Source organism: Fusarium redolens (genome assembly GCF_020744475.1).
Source record: "Fusarium redolens strain MPI-CAGE-AT-0023 chromosome Unknown BKA55scaffold_26, whole genome shotgun sequence".
In the NCBI taxonomy this organism is placed as follows: domain Eukaryota; kingdom Fungi; phylum Ascomycota; class Sordariomycetes; order Hypocreales; family Nectriaceae; genus Fusarium; species Fusarium redolens.
This window is the reverse complement of record NW_025763689.1, coordinates 511,806-532,597: the sequence shown is the minus strand read 5'-3', so window position 1 is coordinate 532,597 and position 20,792 is coordinate 511,806. Positions and strand designations below refer to the sequence as shown.

General features: G+C 37.2%; 5 protein-coding genes across 5 annotated transcripts; 2 read left to right on the top strand and 3 right to left on the bottom strand.

The window, feature by feature from the left end:
• Positions 1-1,592: 1,592 nt before the first annotated feature.
• BKA55DRAFT_627005 (RTA1 like protein-domain-containing protein) lies at positions 1,593-2,936 on the bottom strand. The gene is made up of 3 exons (XM_046196866.1): positions 2,501-2,936; positions 2,045-2,442; positions 1,593-1,995 (listed from the first exon to the last, which is right to left on the bottom strand). Exons 1-3 carry the CDS (start codon positions 2,764-2,766, stop codon positions 1,727-1,729), a joined length of 933 nt encoding a protein of 310 aa, XP_046042495.1. The 5' UTR covers positions 2,767-2,936; the 3' UTR covers positions 1,593-1,726.
• A 1,158-nt stretch (positions 2,937-4,094) lies between these two features.
• BKA55DRAFT_584604 (uncharacterized protein) lies at positions 4,095-6,160 on the bottom strand. Its single transcript, XM_046194350.1, has 5 exons — positions 5,964-6,160; positions 5,631-5,890; positions 5,525-5,576; positions 5,105-5,464; positions 4,095-5,041 (listed from the first exon to the last, which is right to left on the bottom strand). The coding sequence occupies exons 1-5, from the start codon at positions 6,143-6,145 to the stop codon at positions 4,192-4,194; spliced, it is 1,704 nt and encodes a 567-aa protein (XP_046042494.1). The 5' UTR covers positions 6,146-6,160; the 3' UTR covers positions 4,095-4,191.
• A 3,152-nt stretch (positions 6,161-9,312) lies between these two features.
• Positions 9,313-9,735, top strand: BKA55DRAFT_527597 (uncharacterized protein; the record flags this gene model as incomplete). The annotated part of the gene is made up of 1 exon (XM_046188940.1): positions 9,313-9,735. The coding sequence occupies one exon, from the start codon at positions 9,313-9,315 to the stop codon at positions 9,733-9,735; it is 423 nt and encodes a 140-aa protein (XP_046042493.1).
• A 239-nt stretch (positions 9,736-9,974) lies between these two features.
• BKA55DRAFT_599372 (Alpha/Beta hydrolase protein) lies at positions 9,975-12,030 on the bottom strand (the record flags this gene model as incomplete). The annotated part of the gene is made up of 6 exons (XM_046196386.1): positions 9,975-10,216; positions 10,307-10,432; positions 10,463-10,970; positions 11,028-11,093; positions 11,130-11,146; positions 12,015-12,030. 6 exons carry the CDS (start codon positions 12,028-12,030, stop codon positions 9,975-9,977), a joined length of 975 nt encoding a protein of 324 aa, XP_046042492.1.
• A 5,639-nt stretch (positions 12,031-17,669) lies between these two features.
• BKA55DRAFT_527310 (uncharacterized protein) lies at positions 17,670-18,422 on the top strand (the record flags this gene model as incomplete). Its single annotated transcript, XM_046188916.1, has 2 exons — positions 17,670-17,861; positions 17,919-18,422. 2 exons carry the CDS (start codon positions 17,670-17,672, stop codon positions 18,420-18,422), a joined length of 696 nt encoding a protein of 231 aa, XP_046042491.1.
• Positions 18,423-20,792: the final 2,370 nt, after the last annotated feature.

The following is a 20,792-nucleotide window of genomic DNA, read 5'->3' as shown; positions in this document are numbered from 1 at the left end:
AAGTATATTAAAGAAGAATAACATAAAAACATCTTAGTCTTAAGGTAATTTAAATACTAATTAGAGGAAATTTACTTTAAGTTTAAATACAGATTAGGTTTACTTAAGTAATTTAATTTTTTTTTTATTTTTATTTTTTTTATTAATAGTACTAAATGCCTATTATAGGGCTTTTTTAAAAGCTAAATAGTTAGTATAAACTATATATATTTATAGTTCTAATACCTTTAAGTCTTCTTTATTAATCTAGTCTTTTAAAAGTAGTTAAAACTATTATATAACTATGCCTTTAAAGCATCTTAATATATACCTAGTTTTATTAGTATCTTCTATAAACTAGGTTAGGTAGTATAATATAAAGGCTTAGCATTAAGTAAGGAATATAAGAAGTCTGCTAGGATTCTTATTAAATATCTTAAGCAGGTTAGGCTTAAGAATTTCTCTAGCATCCTTACTATAAACTATAGTATTAGCAAGGTTATATATCTCCTAAAGCCCATTCTGGTTATTATTTGCCTGCTAGGCTTAAAGGTTTATAGCTTTAGTAAGTATCTAGTAAAGTTCTGCTATCTCGATAGCTATATCTGCAATCTGCTATTAGAGTTAGATAATATCAGAGTTATCGCTGCTATTAGACAAATTCTCGTTATTTTCTCCTATATCCTAGTTAGTAGGTAGATTATTATTAACTAGAGTTAATATAATATTAGTAGCAGTCTGCTATTAGATAAGAGTAACTAGTATAGCTATTATATTTATATTACTTAGTATTATATAGTATAGTCTAAATAAGAGTTATTAATATATAATAGTTAGGTCTAACTATATTAAATTAAGCTATATTAGGTTTATTATTAGCAGATAGCGTAAGGTATATATTAAGTGTTATTAAAGTATTATATCTCTTAATAGTAAATTTAATATATATTAGGCTTAATTAATATAAAGATATCTTATTAATAACTAGTAAGCTAGAATTTATAGAAATATAAATAAATATATTCTATATACTTTTAATAACTTATAGTAATAAGTTAATACTTATATATAAGCTATAAGTCTTATTATAAGTCCTGTTAAGCGGCTTATAATAGAAATAAGGAGAATGCGTAAGTCCTTAGTTAATTAGAGGAAATTTATAGGGTCTATGTAACGTAACTGCAGGGATTGTAATAATTATATTATATAGTTTATTAACTTTATTTTAAATATATTAAAGAAAAATATTATTAAGCTTAGCCTATTTAGTAATATTTTTAAATATATTAATAATAATAACTTTTATAAAACTATTTTAGTTAATAATAAAGAGAATATATATTATAAATATTACTTTTTTATTTATAATTATATAATTATTAATAAAATTTAATAAAGTAAATATAATATTAAATTAAAAAAAAAAATTCTTTAAGAAAAAGTTAAATATATATCTTTATAAATTATAAATTTTATTAAAGCTAGCTTAAATTCTTTTTAATTAATAAATTTAAAAAAAAAAGATTTAATTATATTAATTAGCTATTTAGCAGAAAGTAAATATTTATTATATATAACTTATTTAAAATAAAACATTATATAATATAATAACTAAAACTAACTATATTCTTTATTATATTACTTAGCCAGCCAGCACTACTAACTCTCAGTCAGATAACTAAAAACCCTTACTGTACATTACCCCCTGCCCTCAACCCCAACTGCAGTGTATCTCCTCAGTATTACTCTACTTACGCTCAACATCCTGCTTGACCTGCTCAATCTCCTCGCCGATTTCAGGATATCCAGAGTCCTGACCCAGTCGCTTCCAGTCTCCAAAGAACAGGGGTCCTGGGTGGCTGACGGTCAGTGCAAGGAGGGCTGCCATGATCATGGGACCATCAAGGACCATGAGAGAAGGTTCATCGTTGGCAGCCTCAGACTTGAAGCCACCAGAGAGCTCAACTACACGATAGATGCAACGGATTGTGATGGTGATGGTAGCAATGCTCAAAGCTTCAAGATGGTCAGCCTAGTAAGAAGAAAAAGCGGAAGAGTGACATACCCCAGATAAATGACTTCAACTGTCGAGAAGCTCGTAGTTCGGTAAATCGGGGGTTAGCGTCTTTAGTGCCCATGCGGCGGACGCGAGACCAAAGATGAGTCGCCAGACCAATGAAGACAGCCAAGGAAAGCACTTGATAGGCCAATCCTGCTACCAGAATGTGCACGCCAGTGTCGACCTTCTTCTGTGTCTTTCCAGTAGCGGCAAGACCTCCACCCATAGCTTGGAGGATCAGCGAGACAACATCAGAGCAGATGAAAATGACTGCATATGTTCTGGGTGACATGAGAGAGAACTGTCTTCCGTATGCTTTGACGACTCGGCCGAGGGAGAGATAAATCGGAGCAGAGATGAGAGCGGGCGCGATGGTAAGGCATACGAGCTGGATCACAAAGTATCTGAAGTGGCATAGCTGTTAGCAGCAAGTTCTGTGAAAGGAGAAAGCGCTACACTGACTTTTTCTTGAAAATACCATCCCCTCGGGCCTGCATAACGCGACCAGCATAGCCAATCGCCTCTGTAACGCAACCGAGCACAAGTCCAAGAGCAAAAGTGCCCCAAACCCTGTATCTAATAGCCAAGTAGAGCTGAATAATGGCGAAGATGGCAAAGACGGCGAGATAAAAGGCGTTGGCTCCAAGATTGGGAACGTAGTGGTACCAGCCGAACTTCTCCACGCTACAAGTAGCCAGAGTGCAAAGATTGCGGTCGAATGTCGCCATGATGGATATTGGGATGAAAGTAGAGGTCGGTGAATTGAATTGAAGTGAGTGTGAAAGTGATGAGTGGCTTTTGGGGACCGGCGAATTATGGCTTTTTAAACCATTTCCATTGACATTTCTGAATGCACTTTAATTTTATCACAACCAACAACTTGGAGACTTGAGGTAGCCAACGACGAAAGTTCTCAAATATACGGCTTCAGTCTAGCCATAAAGAGACACAAGACTCACGCACAGTCCTCTCTGGAATGTGAACCAGCCTACCGCTATCTCCTCTTAGATGTGCGGCTGAAATCTACAGTCTTAGTGCTTACTATACGTGTCAAAGGAAAACATTATTTCAGCCAATGTGAAGGTGGCCCTAAAATAGTGACCTGCAGTGGTCAGACCGTATCAGAAGTTCTACATCTTTAATAAAATAACCTCAAACAGACCATGGTCATATGATGGTATCCATAAGCTTACAGGTTTTCATTCAGTAAAATGTTTCGGACTGGAGGGCATCCGCCCGTAAGTTGTCCAATCAAAAAGTTCAAACATCGAGCAAAACCCACTGTTAGCTGGAGATCTTATCAACAGATTGTATACAGGCAGCTCTGCGTAGGTACAGGGTGAGTTGAACACAGCCTGCCAGTATATCGACCCACTTTTGTAGGGCTGTGATGTCTGAAAAATAAGTTTATTTACAGTTAGTCACTCGGAATAATCCTCGTCACTACTGTAATTTTAATTAGCTGAAAAGGCTGTGCATCTCATATTATGCATAAATGCGGAGCCATCTGTCATCATTCTCGTGTATTTGTCTAAGTTAAGCTAATTTAAAGATGATCGGAATAAATATTTCAGCTGGGCTTTTGTATCCTTGGTCAGATCTTACTTCTTGGCGTTTGTGCGACGCCCAACACCTTACGAAAGGTCAGTTGGGCGGTTACCGATAGGGAAAACAGCAATGGGGTTTTTGGGTTACATTGGAAAAATGTTGTTGGGTTTGGCCAGCTCTTCAGAGAATTGCAATGAGTGTTATTCTGAAAGTCGCAGCAATCGACCGCTATATTGACCGCAATTGAGAGCGCCACTACGAATTGTCATTAGTATGTTGCCTTGAAAGCACGGTTTACTCGATTTCTAGGTGACCGCTTAATCCGAACTTATCTTAGCATCATTTCCCTTATCAGAAGCGAGTAGCCAAGCATGAGATGGGCATCGCTTCGGCTAACTTACGAATCCTCAAATCTTATGCTCACATCAGTGCAAATAGCTGGTCGTCACAGGGGCTTATTAAGAATGTGCTTGTTCACGAACTCAGGGTAAATTTTATCGAACGTAGTGTATTATTTGACTTGTTCACAAGACTTTCTTGAGCAACAGAGACTTTGAGCGCTCCAATATAAAAAAGATTACATGCTTCCACTCCAGGTAGTAAGCTCAGTGCTTGGCAAGCAATCTGGCCCATACCTTTGTGCATATCTCGTCCTGCGTACACTCCATTGGCCACACCACAGTTACCAATATCTTTTTTGCTTCGTCCCACGATGACATCTTTTCAACCCGCGTGAACGCTTTGATGTACTTGGAAAACTTGTCGAACATGCCATCAAGCCGCTCGTCATAGTCAGCCGATTGAGCCTGGGCCACGGTCAACGATCCAACGAAGGCTTTCCAGAACCATGTATAACGTGTCTCCTGGTCCATGTGTTCCAATGTCTCGTAACAATTCCGAATATCGTCTTCCAAGACTCGTATAGTGTAGTAGCGCAATCGACGTTCAATTGGTAGGCCATGGTTCCAGAGTTCGACAACATTGGTAAGATACATGCCCATGGTCACGCAGAAACTGGACCATGATGATATGAACGTTTGTCGGCCTTGAGGCGGCAGCTGGAGCTTGTCGGAAAACGATTCTATGTGGGAATCCACCAGCGCGAAGAGAAGCCTCGGCGTGTCACCGCTATGCCAAACTTTCCAGTTGGTATATGCAGACCTGTTTGTGTGTCTTGGATCAGCGCGTCGCGTTAGATCTCGCAGGACTGTGACTGTCATGTGCATGTCAACATCCTTGGGCATTCTTTCAGTGGGGAGGAAGCCGAAGAAGAATGGCAACATCCTCGTGGCTTTCAGGCAGGATATAGTGCCGCTTGTATCATGCAGATGTGGTTTGTGCTTCATTAAGCCGTACTCTGTAACTTTCAAAGGCTCTTTAATACCTCTAGCTACACAGTAATTTGCAATCAAGTCCCTGACGCGACTTGCCGTGCTATGAAGAACATTTTTGGCCCTAGAAGAAAAGGTAGATAGTCAGCAGACATGATCGTCTTTATGGAAATGTGGAAATTATTACAGAATTAAATAACGACTGGTCAACTCATCTTCCACCTGACCTCTCGCGTCTTGGCCTGTTTGCAGTCGTTTGGAGTCAAGGTAGACCACAAGGCCATTGAGGTGAGACTCAGCAGCTTCAAAGTCTCCCAGACAGGCCTCTGTGATGGCAAGCGTGCTAATGTATCGCGCACACTTTGTCTGCAGGTTTTTGTCTGACCCGCTTCCAAGCCAAAGGTTGACCTGTCGTATGCATTGGATCTTATGGAAAAGAAACGTGGGCTCAAATAAAGCGAGATCGCCTTTGTTCCGAGCATAATGGATTCCGGAAACCAGCAAGGTATTCTGTAGAAGATCTGGGTTCTGGGTAATGGGGATAAGACTAGTCAGTCCAACTGTTAATATTCATACGTCCATGTCAAAATCTGGAGCAGGGGCTGACCAATCGTCTGGGTTCCTGGGAAAGGGGCCGAAACCGTACCCAGCTTGAAAGACTGGGAGCAATAATTAGTCATAGGTTGTGGTTGAACTGGGGTAAGCGAACAAACAGTAGTGCAGAAGCTCTTTTGATCTGAGTGGCATCTTAATGGGCAAAGCGTCGAAGGGATCAAACACTCCGCTGGGTCTCATAACGTCAGAGAGCAACGTCATCAAGGACGTCTCATCTGGAGAAGTAATAACCGCGGCTGCCTGGCTCTGGGTCACAGGCCAGACTATTTGCTGTCCAGGACGAGCTTTAGTCCTACGTTCCCGCAGTGGGATCTTTGGCATGTAATGGCATGGTAGCTTCTTCTTAGCACAGTTCAGGCTATTGACAGTTAGAAAACACCATCTCACTGGCCAGTCCGCCGTATATATCACTCATTTGACAGCTGACGTACCACGAAGGGCGTTTCTCATCACACCGGATATGCTTCTCGCGACACGCCACGCAGCCACTCCGACTCCGCGTAGTGCAGTGCCTCGTCTTTGGCGTCTTGGCCTCGTCAACGGCATTCATAGCTGTCTTACAATACGCAGAACAATACGCGGTACGCAGAAATTGATAATTTGTAGCCCACATGCAGAAGTCTTAGCGAAAACAAACAAAAGAAATGCGAGAGGGGTGGCAGGAGGTGAGATTTAACATGGGATAATAGTGACAATATTCAAGCTATTCCTCGTTGGGACAAATAACCAGTAGTGTCATTTAGTTAGCCAATTATTGTCAGGTTCTATTTATGTAGTATTATATTGTGGGGCTCTTGCTTCTGTATAATTTCATTTAACGTCCGTCACCCACAGACCGGCCACCCCCACAGACGGGCCACCTCATTTCTTACCCAGCCACCCAATTTGTATATACTTCAAATAGCCACAATTCCACGAATTTAATTTGCCAATCAATTCAGAATGCCTTCTTTTACTAAAAAAGATATAAGCGCTGCGCTTTAGATAGTTACAGATAGAGTTTTAGTAAATAAAGCAGCCGAAGCTTGTGGCATTAACTATTCTACTCTATAAGGTCAGATCAAAGGAAGCATAATACCAAGAGAAGCCCAAAAACTACGATAAAAGCTCTCTGATATTTAGGAAAAGCATTTACGAGACTGGATAGTCATCTAGGCTAATCTAGGATGCCCTATATCGCACTAGCAAGTCAGAGAGTTCGCCAGCAAGATCGCCATCTACAACGGCTTCCCAGAAGGCATTAGAAGGAACTGGTTATAGGGCTTTCTAGGACAAAATTCTAATATTAAGACTTTAAAAGATAAGAAAATTAATTATAAACGATATAATAGAGCATCTTCTAAACTAATAAAGGCGTTTTTTATACTGCTAATAATGCCGGTAATATAGATAATTAAGCAGAGGAATAAATATAACATTAATAAAGTTAAAATAATAAAAGGGATAGGAATAAACGGTTTATTCCTTAGTTATAAGGATAAGAAGTTAGTACTTATTTATTAACCTAGTTCTAGGTCTTAAATTATAATACTTAAGTATATCTTAGTAACTAGGAAAATCCTAAGACCTGTAATTATCTTTAAGAGGAAAACAGTTTAATAATACTATTTCCCTAAAGATTTAGACTTCCTAAATAACTAGGAGTTTAGCTATAGTAAAAACAGTTAAATAAATAATAAATTAGCATTAATTTAGTTAAGAAAAGTCTATATTCTATTAATATAGCCTAAGAATAAGAATAAACCCTAACTTCTTATTCTTAATAATTATAGAAGTTATATAATAGAGGAATTCCTTTATAAATACTATAATATTAATATATATTTATTATTTCTTCCTGCTTATGCTTCCCATATCTTACAGCTACTAAATATTACTATATTTAAACTGCTAAAGAGAGCATATTATTAACTTCTTTTAGATCTTGCTTTTATTACTAATAGCAGCCATATCAGCAAGATTATATTTCTATATACTTATAATAAAGCTTGGAAAGAAGCTATTATAAAGTCTAACGCCCTTACCGGCTTTAAAGCTACTAGACTATGGCCTGTTAATCTGGCGAAGGCCCTAATAAACCTAATAGTTATTAAGACACCTTCTCCTACTGCTATAGCGATTTCGCCTGCTAAAGAGCAGGATTCCAGTCTCCTAAAGACTCCCTAGTTATCTATATAGCTTCGGCAAGCTCTAGAGACTATCCTAGCAACTGCTACTTAAGATCCGACTATTAGGCTGCTATTTAGGAAGATTAGAAGTTAATTAGACTATTAGAACTTTAAAATAGAAAAGCAGAATAAAGAAATATATATTTTGCAGCATAAAAGAGAAGAATATCTCCTAAAGAGGCATAAAAAGGTTATCTATAACCCAAATGCCAAGTTTATAAAGATTTTAGTAATAAAGAAGGCTTATAAATAGATATAGAGGACTTTATAACTAGAAAGGACGGCAAATAGGGTTAAGAAATTAAAACTTAAGGATTTATATACTTAATTTTATTTAAATATTTACTAACCAAATTTTCATTTAATATAAAAAATATAGTATTAAGATAATTAATTAATTAATTATAATATCCGGTTCTTGGTGTTTTGGCCGAGGTAGCTAGTCTGTGGGGGTGGCCGGTCTGTGGGTGACGGACGTTAAGCGTAATTTCAAGGGCTTGTCATTACTTCACACTTTACTTACCCTATAGCCCTTATTACATACCAATGCAGCTTACTAAGGTGTAATGGGTTAAAACAAACGCCGCTGGAATAAGCTCAACGCAGACATGTCAAGAGCCTCCAGGAGTTGAGACTTGTAAGGCTCAAATTTTGTGTCGTATAGCTCTTCTGGTAAAAAACCAAGGTATGCTACCAACTCTCATATAGTAGAAGAAGGGGTCACGATAATGTGCGCGATGTGGCTAATACTGGCAGCTGGTGGGTGACCCTTAGCGGTATCTACAAGGGGTTGAGAATTTTTTTCAGTAATATAGCAGCTGACTAACTAGTTGCCAAGTGCTGTATCTTTGCGCTATATCCTTGCAGTTTTTAGACGTAAAGAATACAGAGATTAATTAAGCTTATACTGTTGTAATAACCTTATTAAGTGTAAGTTATTAGATGGGGGATATGGATATCTGTCTGGACTTAAAGAATAGATATTACTGCTACCTTTTATGCTGAGGTAGTGATTTCGTTGCCTATATCTGTATTTAACCAGGTGAAAAGTAATAGCAATTATATATACTACATTAGTTTGATATCGCGTTCATTTTCGCAAATAGACATTTCTTTCAAGGTTCAGGAATTAACACAGCCCTGTTGGTCATACTGCTGGTGGTGGATGATCTGAGACAACACTTACTTTCTTCGGCAGGTGGTTAATACCTCGCGAAAGAACAACCCATTAGTAGTAAATGCAGAGCTTACGTTATTATTTCGTAGTTTGATACAGCTTGTATTGGCAAGAGCGTCATGCTCGAGATCAGTCTAGACAGGTCTATGGAGACGACCTTTTGAATAATACTGCCGTTTCTCGAATAGCGTAACTTTTGAGGAAGTACTCCAGAAAGTCCCACTAGCTGTGTGAGATGTCGCGCAAATGAGAAAATGGATAAACTTTCAGGTCTTTTCAAGTATAAAAGTCGCTTGATCTGCCGTTGAAATATCGAAACTACACTCACAGCCATTGCTTTCTTCGCAACTTGAACCATTGCAGACTACAGCCTTGCCTTCGCCCTTCTTGTGAAAAAGAACCACTTATTTGTTTACCCCGAGTCTCACCCTCAACATGCGTTTTGAAATCGCCGCTGTCATTATGGCGCTCGCCATGAATGTCTCCGCTGACCGTATGGAGATCTTTACCAAGTGTACTCTGGGCTGTGATAGCTCAGACGCCTTCTTCTACACAGACTATGGCGCCTACAAAGTGAATGCCAACGAAGGCTGCCGAAGTACCTCGGTGCCAGGCATGGTCGAGTTCTGTGTAGACTGGGGCAAGAGGCGTTCGCACTTCAGGTTCTCTGGGCAAAACAAGCGCTGCCTGATCCAGGACTCGGAAAGTGCCTATGGCTGCGCATACAATTCGTGCTGGAAGACGACCTGGAAGGAGATTTCCTGCCACTGGCGCGAGGCCCCAAATCCTTATATCGAGAAAGAGCCTGTGTCTTCTGCTGCTGCAGCCAAGGCAACTGCGAGTGCGTTCACCACCTAAGGGCTCTTGCCACACAGGACTTCATAGGAAGTTTTCATCTGTCGAACTCTTCTGCTTGTCTATCTTTTTATTATTCAGACGGAAAACCTTTTAGTTAAGGAGCTGGGATTATGAAGCAGACGCAGAGAACTCTGATAGAACTGTTTAGTTATACTTGAAAGTATATTCTCAGGTCTAAATCCTTATACCCTTAACTATCTCATACTTGGATGTGGATATTCCAATATATTTATAACCTTCTAGAGCTCCCTTTCAACCTCAAAGTGTCGTGAGTATTCCTTATGCGAACCCACAATTTCCGCAAACCAATTCAAGGCAGTTTGACTAAGAAAAACGCTTGCTCCCGCTTGACAATGCTCTCCTGCGCCGTCAAAATTTCCAAAAGACTTGAAGGTAGCTTTAGAGCCAAGGCTGTCAACAAGGAGCTTGGCCTGCCCGGAAAAGAATATGTCATCCTCTGCGCTACCAACAAAGACAGGAGCTCGAATGCGGTCGGTAAGTCCAGTGAGGTTATATTGTTGCGATTTCAAGAGCTATGTGTAGGGGCTCTTCTTGTTGAAAGCCTAGAGACCTTGCTGGATAGCCCATCGCATTGATGCTGGAGTTAATGGGTTTTGCAGAAGCTGTCTCGTCATAGAGTCCAGGGTAGTTGCATCGTGAGATTCGAACAGTCTCCGGAAAGGCGCTTCTTGACAATCTTACACCACAGATGCGAATTCATACACACCATCTACGGCAAATACTGGGGCAAGTCGGTGTTCAAAAGCTGCGGCGCGTGGCGCAAGCATGCCACCAAAGGAATACCCTAAAAGACCAATGCTCTTTGGATCAACTTCTGGATGGGTCAGAAGATAGTCAACCACGGGTGTTACTACTTTTTCCCACTCATGAATAAAACCCAAGTTTTGCTTTCGCCTCACGGTTGGTTGGCCAGGTCCTTCATACGTGATGACGTTCATTCCGCGTTCAAGAATAGCCTTGCCCATGACGTGGAGCATCTCTTCCTGGCCTCCATCGTAGCCGTTGCCTAGAATGATTGTCGGTCGCGCTTCCTTTTTGCCACTGCCGTAGAAAATGGCAGGAATTCTTAACTTGCCGTCAGTAAAAGGCAATTCAATGCGCTTGCCAGGAACAGGCAACAGGGCAATGGCGGCGTTAAAAGCATCAAGGTGTTTTGCCCAGATATCGTTAATCCTTGGGTCGGTCCAGTTCCCGTAAAAGTAGAAGTCAGCTGACTAATAATAAGTTGCAGCTCTAAAGAAGGCGTTCCGAGCTGAAATATAATATTTCACAGAGTTAATTGCCTTAGCCTGGCTATAAACCTGAGTAGCTAGCTTGATAAAGATATTATAGAAACTCTTAAAGTTCTTAAAAAGAATTTAATTAGCTATAACTAGAACATTATTTATATCTATACTTTAGGAATTATTTGTAAATAATTTAAATTAAATTATATATTAAAATAAAACTATAAAGTATATAAATTTAATTTATATTGCTTTTATTAAAGCTAAGTAATTAATTTATTAAAAATAACTTTAAGTTTATATTTAAAATTAATAAGCCTTAATATAAAGTTAATATAATATAAAGAAAAAAGGACTTTAATTAATAAAGAATAATAAAATAAGTATTTATTTCTTTAATTTTTATTACTATTATAAAAGAAAATATTAAGTAATAATGTAATTAATAAGCAATCCGACCGGACAAGTAATCCGACTACTTTTATTTCCACCTTAAATCCAGGTTTTAAAAAATTCTCTAAAGATTTAAACTAAGTCTAAAATAGCTATAATTTTAATAGCTTATATATATATCTTAAATAAAGCTATATTAATTTTCTTAGATTTTTAAAAAAATTCTATATAGCTATAAACTTTAAAGTCTATTTACACTGTAAAATACACTGTATTTTAAGGTTTTCTATATAAAATAAAATAGCTAAAAATATTTAAAAATAGTAATTTAATAAAGCTAATTATACTATTTTATAAATTATTTTTATTAAATTTTTACATATTTTATTTAAGGTTTTAGTTTCTATAAGGTAAGTTATTTTTTAGCTATATACTATAGTAGTTAAATTACTTATCCAGTCAGATCGCTTATTAACTATAGTAACTATAGTAACAATAATAGGATTTTCTATTATTATAAGATAGAGCTAGTATAGCCTTTCTACTAACTATATATTAAGGCAGATTAATATAGATTAGAGGAATGTAATATTAAGAGGCAGTATAAAAGCTATTTATTTTAACCTTTTAGCTCCTTACTCTTAAATCTTAACATTTAGTTAGATTATAGTTAATAGGTACTAAGTAACATACAATTTATAATTAAGCTTATTGCCTCCCTTTATTATATATGTCTTATTACCTTACCCTTCCTAGGCCTTAATTAAAGATAAAGTTAATAGCTTCTAAGGGTCACATAGTACAATTTAGGGATAAGTATAGAGGCTCTAGTAATTACAGCCTATTACTTTATTATCTGCAGGGGTTGAAAATATGCAGCTGCTTCCCTTTTATCTATACCTGGCGCAACCATGCAGCTAATAATTATATTTTAATAAATTATAACATGACTATATTGCTTTTAAAAGAAGAGAAAAGAGATAATATAGAGAATATATCTATACTATATAAGAGATTAAAATAATACAGACTAATAATTATTATATTTTATATTAATAATAAGGATTCTTTCTTCTGATATGCCGCATGCCCCTTCTTGAACCTTATCTGTTATTTCTCCTTATACGTTATTTCTCGCAAATAGATACGCTTCCGTTCGTCCGATGAGGCTAACATGCCAGTTTTCTGTATTCGAGCTAATAAGAACCTGCAGGTAGAAGGCCTCATTGTGGATATCGCTATTCTGAATTATCAACCGCACCAATTAGAGAGCCTCTGAATCATTTTATCATCAGCAGGCCCCGCCGTCCGGAGTTTGGTTGTTTGCTGCCATGGAGCCATACGCTGAAATACCAATAATCAAGGAAGCAAGACTTGCCCTAGTAGACATTATTAACCTCTATTTTCTGCAGACGAAGACCTATAGCGCCCAAATTTCCTCAGGCTGCAATTCTCTCTCCGTAGACCCTGACTGGTATGGACATTTGGCGACCCGAATTATGAGTGGCATGCACGGACCATCAAATCACGTATCAGGACCTGATATGCGGGGTAATTGGTATAGTAGGGCCGTTATCGAGTTCATCTTCGTCTTCAGAAATCTCATAATTATCCTTATCGCTCTCAGCATCATATTCTTCATTACTGCTCGGTCGAGCATCGCTCTACCTTATAGGCCCAGAGATCTCCGGATGTGCGCTACATAGCGGCATGTAGCTCTCGGCATAGCTAGGTCGAGCTGGCTAAAATCCTCTAGATATATTAATTGTAGACTATACTTAATACTCCTAAATGTGCTATAGCTGTTTTAAAAGCTTTATATTAAGCTTTATTTTTATTTTAGACTCTTGAATAAAAGTAGGTATTTATTGCCCTTGAATAATAAAGGCTATAAACTGCTTTTATTATCTCTAATATCTCTTCTAGCTACTATCTTTAGCTAGGAGAGTAAAGGGGTTTTAACTATAAGACTTAAGCCTTAAACTGCAAAGCTAATATAAAACTAATTAGCCCGTGTAGTAGGCTATTATCTTATACTAGTCTAAGATGTGCTTTAAGGTATTAATAATACATACTATCTTTTACTTATTTTGCTATAGGCTTATAATATTTAGGTCTCCCTAATTAGGTTTTTAGCTTAAAATATAGTCTATTATTAAAGTATAGTTATTAGGCAGCTAAGTTAGAGCCTATAAAATATCTTATTGTAATTTCTAGAAGATAGCTAGCTATTATATATACTCTAGTTAAAGACTTATAGCTATAAAAGAGTCCTTTCCTTATATTTTACTATAAACCTATAGCTCGTTTTCCTTCTTAATATAGTTCTAACCTTATAATAATATACCCTTTATATAAGCATAAAGCTTAGGTATTAAAGTAAGTAGTTCTAGTAGAGTTAAAGTGTTTAAAAATCCTAACTCTAGTATTTTCTTCTAGTCTATTAGTCTTTAGCTAACTTTAAATAATTTACTGCCTACTCTTAAGAGAAAGAATTACTAATAGTAAATACCCTATACTTATAGCAGCTTAGTAGTATTATTAACACTATTCCTTAGTCTTCCTTTACTATTAAGATTCTACTAGTTATATTTAGTACTGTTATGATTCGTGCCTGTAACAGCGCTGTAAGGCTTCTATAAGGCAGCTGTAGCACACCCATGATTGCTTGCATAGCGATTATGGCCCGATCTTTTGCCCTGTGGTTTAACGGCTTGTGCAACCGTTATAAGTACAGTAATACTCTAAAATCTTCTAAACTTAATAGATAATATAATAATACTTCTAATACTTAAGTCTATCTATATATAAGACTATAAAATAAGGAATAGGTTTAGTATTTAGCAGTAAATAGTAAAGCCTATATATCTTAACTTAGTTTTAGATAATATAAGGCAGTACTTAAATATTTACTATTACTTAATATCACTCTATAGGTAGTATATTAAGATATCTTACTTATAAATAAGTAATTACTTTATTTGCTATATAGATAAAATAATAAGTCTTATATATTATAATTTAGTATTTTAATAAGTATATAAATAGTTCTATAATAATAATAAATATAGCTATTATATTATATTATTATATCTATAAAAAAAGCTCTATTTTACACTAATATTTATATTATATTTAATACTGCTTTATAAAATATAATTAAAAGCAATAGTATTATCTTACTTTACCTATTAATAGAACTTAATCTTAAACTTACTGTTCTAGTTATATAATATGCATTTTACTATTTTTATTAGTTAGCAGGTAAATGGACTCTAACCTTTTTAATCGACTTTACCCCCTGCAAAGTGGGGCAGATAAACTGACTCTACTACAGTCGATGAGAGCATTGGTCACTAGGTTATCTAGCCAGAGGCTGATTGGCCAGGATGCGTAGAGGGGCATGCTGTTGGTTGCAGATTCAGGATTTAGCCACCAACTTTGGCTGTCCCGTGCTTCCCCCCTCGTTTTTCCTTTCAACCCCAATCTCTTGCTCGCTCTCGTTACTCTGATGAGAACACGTGTGACTCCAGTGATACTGAAAGAACCTAACATTATAAGTCACCCAGATAACCCTATAGCTTGCTCAAGGGTAAACTGCACGGCCTACCTTAGTAATGATGGACCCGCCTGATGCTGGCCAGGTTGGCGGTCGCGCGTCGCGGCCATCAGATACTGTATACGTTAATTCAACATCCCTCAAAAATGACAGGACTTTCCGTGCCCGTGGTGTGCCTCTCGAGTAGGACGCCAACCGTTTGGCGTCCTTCCTAGCTAACCACGAGGGCTCCGCTGGCCCTGTCGTCAGGTCGTTGGCCACTGAAATTTATGGCTGTTCTCAAAGTGCCACTGTCACCTTCCAGAACGTCTCCCATCATCTCCAGGCGGTCCCTGCCGGTCAAACTAGGTCTGTTTTGCTACCGAAGTTAACTAGGAACCAGCCTGCTTGCCCCCAATACCTGGTACTTGACCATGACTTCTTCGGCATGACTACCCTCTATGTCCTGCCTCCGGACGATTATAAAGTCGAGTAAGTATAGCAAAGGTGAGAGAGCGGATTATACTGATGATAGTAGTGTTATTGCTATATCTGGGCTCGGCGGACATGCCTTCGGCTCGTTCAAAGAGAAAGGTGGCGATTATATGTAGTTATGAGACTCACTCCCATACGATATCACCGATAAGGTTACTGATGATCCAATGGCGCGAGTGATGATTTATGGTTATAAACTAGGCGCTACGAATAGTAACAGTTTCCAAAACATAGAGGACCTCGCAATATCTTTTCTCAGTAGTCTGCATGCACTGGCCGACAGTCCTACAGCCAGACCAATCATCCTGGTTGCTCACAGCTTGAGAGGATTAATCATCAAGCAGGTGTATTATCAACATATTTTCTTTCCTATGGTACTAACTTATGCAACAGGCCCTTATATCACTATCCAAGTCAACGCATGAAGACGACATACGGCTCATTCGCGCCATATATGGGATCATGTTTTTTAGAGTGCCGCATGATAGTATAGATATCAGCTCCCTTTTTCCGATGGTCGCGGATGGACTAAATCGTTTCTTGATCGAGTCGATCGGCCATATTAACTCTTAAATTCTCAATATTTAACAAAAGGAGTTTCATGCTGCGTTAGGCGAAGAAGGTGATTCTGAGATTATCTGCTTTTACAAGACAGAAAAGTCGCCAACAGCGCAAAAGGTATGTTTATTATCAGGCATATCTAAATTAACAAACTGACTCTAAATAGGATAAAAACAGTAATTAGTCGATGCTCGGTCCAAAGACATATCTAGTCACCAAGTCTTCCGCTACGCACTGTCGCTCATGGGAGGACGGCCCCGAGCATATATGCGCTATCGCTCATACACACTCCGCTATGGTCAAGTTTGGGCCTCATGACCATGAATATGATATTGTCTGTGCGAGGCTTAAAGGACTTGCGCGACGGGCGCTGACGGCTCGGCATCGTTCTGGCTACTTTGATTCTGATGAATCTGATTCATCAATTAACAACGGCTCCGTCTTCTCCGTTCCAGTTTCACTTCCTAGCACCGTAACATTGACATCTGGGACGGACGGAATCAACACATTACTTGTCCAGGAGTTAACGGCTCTGTTTTATCAGGATAAAGTCTTGATATCTCTCATAACGGCAGCCGTGTCGGAAGAGAGAATCGGGTTCGAAAGGATGCGGAACAACTTCCGGAAGCTGCTTAAACACTATGCTGGGGACCTCAAGACAGAAATACTCAATGATCACCACCGGAACCTTGTGGGATTTGTGAGCTCCTATTCGGCCCATATCGCCCAGGAGTTTTTTTCAAAACCTTCCATACGTGACCAGAAAGCAGAACTCCAAATTCCAGATACCAAGAGAAACCGTCAGAGTGTCGGCGAACGTCGGAAGATAGTGGAAGAGTATCTTAACGAGCTCAATAATGCCAATGAGCGCAATGCACCTGATAAGGACAAAGAACGAGAGTCCGTAGCTGATCCTGATGACGATAGCGATCAAGATTCTGTTGATAAAGAAGTTGATGAGGAGGAATTGTATGATGGCTCCTTACAGCATCTGCATCATATGGAGCGTTTTATTCAAGAAAGTGTCGCTTATCAGACTTTCCGTCGCCGACTCCACGAATTCATCTACCCGTCTTTGCGATCCAGACTCCGAGATCTAGTCGAAGCGTGGTCAAGGCCTAACCATAAATACTATGCTCTTGTCACGCTACCAGGTTCCTAATCTAGTCGCGGAATTACAATATATTCGTCCGCGCAAGATTCGAATCGATCATATTGAAGGAGACGACTATTATATATACAAGGCCATAGGCTCATGCCAGAATGTCGTAGAGCGCTGGACCGGAGAGCGCTGGGATTGGTGGCCTCTGCCTCCATGTCCAAGACCCTTGGAGGAATGGGAGACACGAGTGCGATGGGAATGCGTAAGTGATCCCTAAATTTATAGTATTCAGCGAGACTGGCAATGCTCACCACCATTGATATAGACCTGCGGTGAGGACAGATGGGTAGAAGTTCCTGCGCCGTTTGCCAAACGCCTCAAATCAATCATTCACAATCTTTCCCAGTCCCCTATGCCCAGCTTACAAATTCGTCCTGCTGCACATCTGCAAGATGCCAGCGAGACTGGCGTTCATGACAACGACTCTGTTATCAACCAGTCATCCGAAAGCTGTCAAGGAAATCAGCAGCCAGCCGGCTCACCATCAGCCAATGCGCTCCGACCTGGGCCAGCATTGCTGAAAGGCAAGGTTGTCGACATGAATGTCCCCAGCCACCGTGTTCTTTTCCTTGTTAAGCGAGGCGAAGACTATAAACTGGCACAAATCTGTGCCAGTGGACTCAATTGTCAAATCTTCTTCCGCAAATTGAGAGAGGAGTATTTTCACCTTCGAGGGTTCTTCCGTGCCTGGTTCAGTGTTTGGCGGTATTCTCATTGTGACTTCTATATGGTAGGTGTTTGCATACTTGACTTCTATAAAAAAATAGCTAACGCCCTTGGAACTCAGTGTGAGAAGTTTGATGATCACGAGTTTGCCCCCAGGAAAAATGACACCTTCCCCGACGTGACAAACAGCGATTACGAGTACCAGCCAAAACCCATGGACAGCATCCCACCAGTCTGCCAGCACGAGTTCGAAAAGCGCTTCTATGCATGCGATCAGCCGCGACCATTGCTACATTGGTACCATAAGTGTAAAAGGCTAGGGCTTCAATCTCATGATCTTTTGGATTTCTTTCCGAAGAAGAAGACTGAATTCGAAGAGGGCGGAGACAAAAGAGAAAGCTTCTGGGGAATTTATGCGCGCGAGGTCATCAGCCTCCGATGTGTGCTGTTCTATAATCTTGTCTGTGTTTTGCCGATGATGACCTTTTTCATGGTCTGGGTTCTTCCCGTAGGACATAGAACTGACCTACAGAACCCATCCGTTCCATTTTCGATTGTGACTGCGATGCTATCTCTCTTCTGGAGTCTATTTCTTAGTAGTTTGCAGTTCGGGAAGCCACATTGAATGTGTTGCACTATGGGCTTGATTCGTAGGGTTAGTGGCCCTTGGTTTCTAACTAAGTGACTGACTGAAGGTCAGCTACTCATACGTGTGTTCCTGTCTAGATGAGTAATATGAAGATTTATGTTAAAACACCTATCTGACAATGCTTGCTGGAAGCTTATCTCAGCAGCTTTTCATGACTTTAAAGATTAGAGAGATAGTGTCGTTTAAAATGCTTACTCAAATCACCAGAGGAATAAATGGGTTTGATAAGACGTTCAATGTGACGGTAGGGGTTTCCAAACAGGTAAACTAGTCCATACTATGTTTAATGTTTGCAGAGTTCGTAGGGCGTTATACTGAGCAGTTGCGAAGTGTCACGTCTCTTAATAGTGAATAAGGCGGTTTAGGCGTATTTAGGTAAAGAAGTCTTATTGATAGCTGGTGAGTTAAGTTCTATCTACTGCTAAGTGAATATATATATATAATGTGGTGGCTTACGGTGTCGTGAGTCGGGCTTACGGCGAGTTGTGAGTCAATATTGTGAGCCGTATTGCGAGGCTTATGGGTGTTGTGGGGTTTATTCGTGAGTTGTTGTGTGATTGGCGAGATTATTGGTGGGTCATAGGTGACGTAAGCGCTTCCCCTTGTTGGGTTGTAATAAAACTAAACTATTTAATAATATATTATTTATTAAATAAATCTTAACTTCTTTTTATATATATATTATATTAACCTTAATTTTAATAATTTTAAATTTTAGCTTATTAAGGTTTAGAAATATAATATATTATAAGTCCCTTTTTACTTTTTCCTTTTCCTTTTTTACTTTAATAGCTTTTTTCTTTATAGTTACTAGCTTTATATATTATTTAATCTTTTAGCTTATACTTTTAAAGACTTTCTTATAGTATTTTATATCTTTTTATATAATTAACTTAATAACCTTATTTATAAATTTTTAACTTATTATATTAATAATTAATAAGTTATTATTCTCTTTTAAGCTTATAATATCCTTAACTCTTAGCTTAATATAAAAGTTAATATTTATTTTAAATTAATTTATATTTTAATTTTAATTTTTATTAGCTTTTATTTAATTAATTTAGCAATTAAGGTAATAAACTTTATATTTCTTAATTAATAAATTAAAAAGTATTAAACTATTTTATAATAAGTAATTAAATATAACTTAGGTAAATTTAATAAAAGATATATTATAAATAAAAGGGATTAATATTATAGCTTTTAGGGCTATAAAAAGATATTATAATATTTAAGTATTTATTAAATATATCTTAACTTTAGTTTAATTAATTATTTTTAACTTATTACTTATAAAGGAAGTTATAATTACCTTTATATTAATAATCTTTAACTTATAATCCCTTATAATCCTTTTTAAAATAATATTCCCTTTAAATCCTATATTTAATTATAATAGTTAGGTCTAACTATATTAAACTAAGCTGTGCTGGGTTTATTATTAGCAGATTGCATAGGGCATATAACTAAGCTTATTAAAGTGTTATATCTCTTAATAGTAAATTTAATATATATTAGGCTTAATTAATATAAAGAAGTTTTATTAATAGCTAGTAAGCTAGAATTTATAAAAGTGCTAATAAATATGTTTTATATACTTATAGTAACTTACTATAGTAAGTTAGTACTTATATATAAGTTATAAGTCTAATTATAAGTCTTATTAAGCGGCTTATAATAGAGATAAGGGGAAGCATAAGTTATTAATTAATTGGAGGAAATTTATAGGTTTTATATAATATAACTGTAAGGATTGTAACACAATATCTCCCCTCTATTAGGTCTTATCCTTAAGACTTATATAACTCTTATTCTAACTATCCTTTTTTTAGTAAGTCTAACTTAATCCTATAATTATCCTTCTAATATTATATTAATAAGATATTAGAGTTAAAAGCTACTTATAACCGAAAAGCATAAGTGATTTTAATTAAAAATACTAGCTTTCTTATTATGCCTTATAGTTATTATAAACCTTAAAACTTAAAGTATTAGGCCAAGGAGGGTTATAAGCACTATATATAATATATGCATTATAGTTATAAGTATAATAGCAAGGGTATTACTATTCTTAAAGGTTTATAAGTTTTTCTTAATATATAATTTCTATTATTAACTTATTATAGCTAATTATTTTATTATTAAGAAGCGTTAGTTAGAGCATAAAGAGAAGTTAGCTAAAACTAAATTAATAAACTTATAATAATAAGTAAATAAATAATTAAGTTATTTAATATATCTTTATTATTAAAAGAGGTAGTTATAAGAGCATAATAAAGAGATGCTTTATTATAATATTAAGACTATAGATAATTTAGAGGTAGTAAATAATGCTAAGTTATT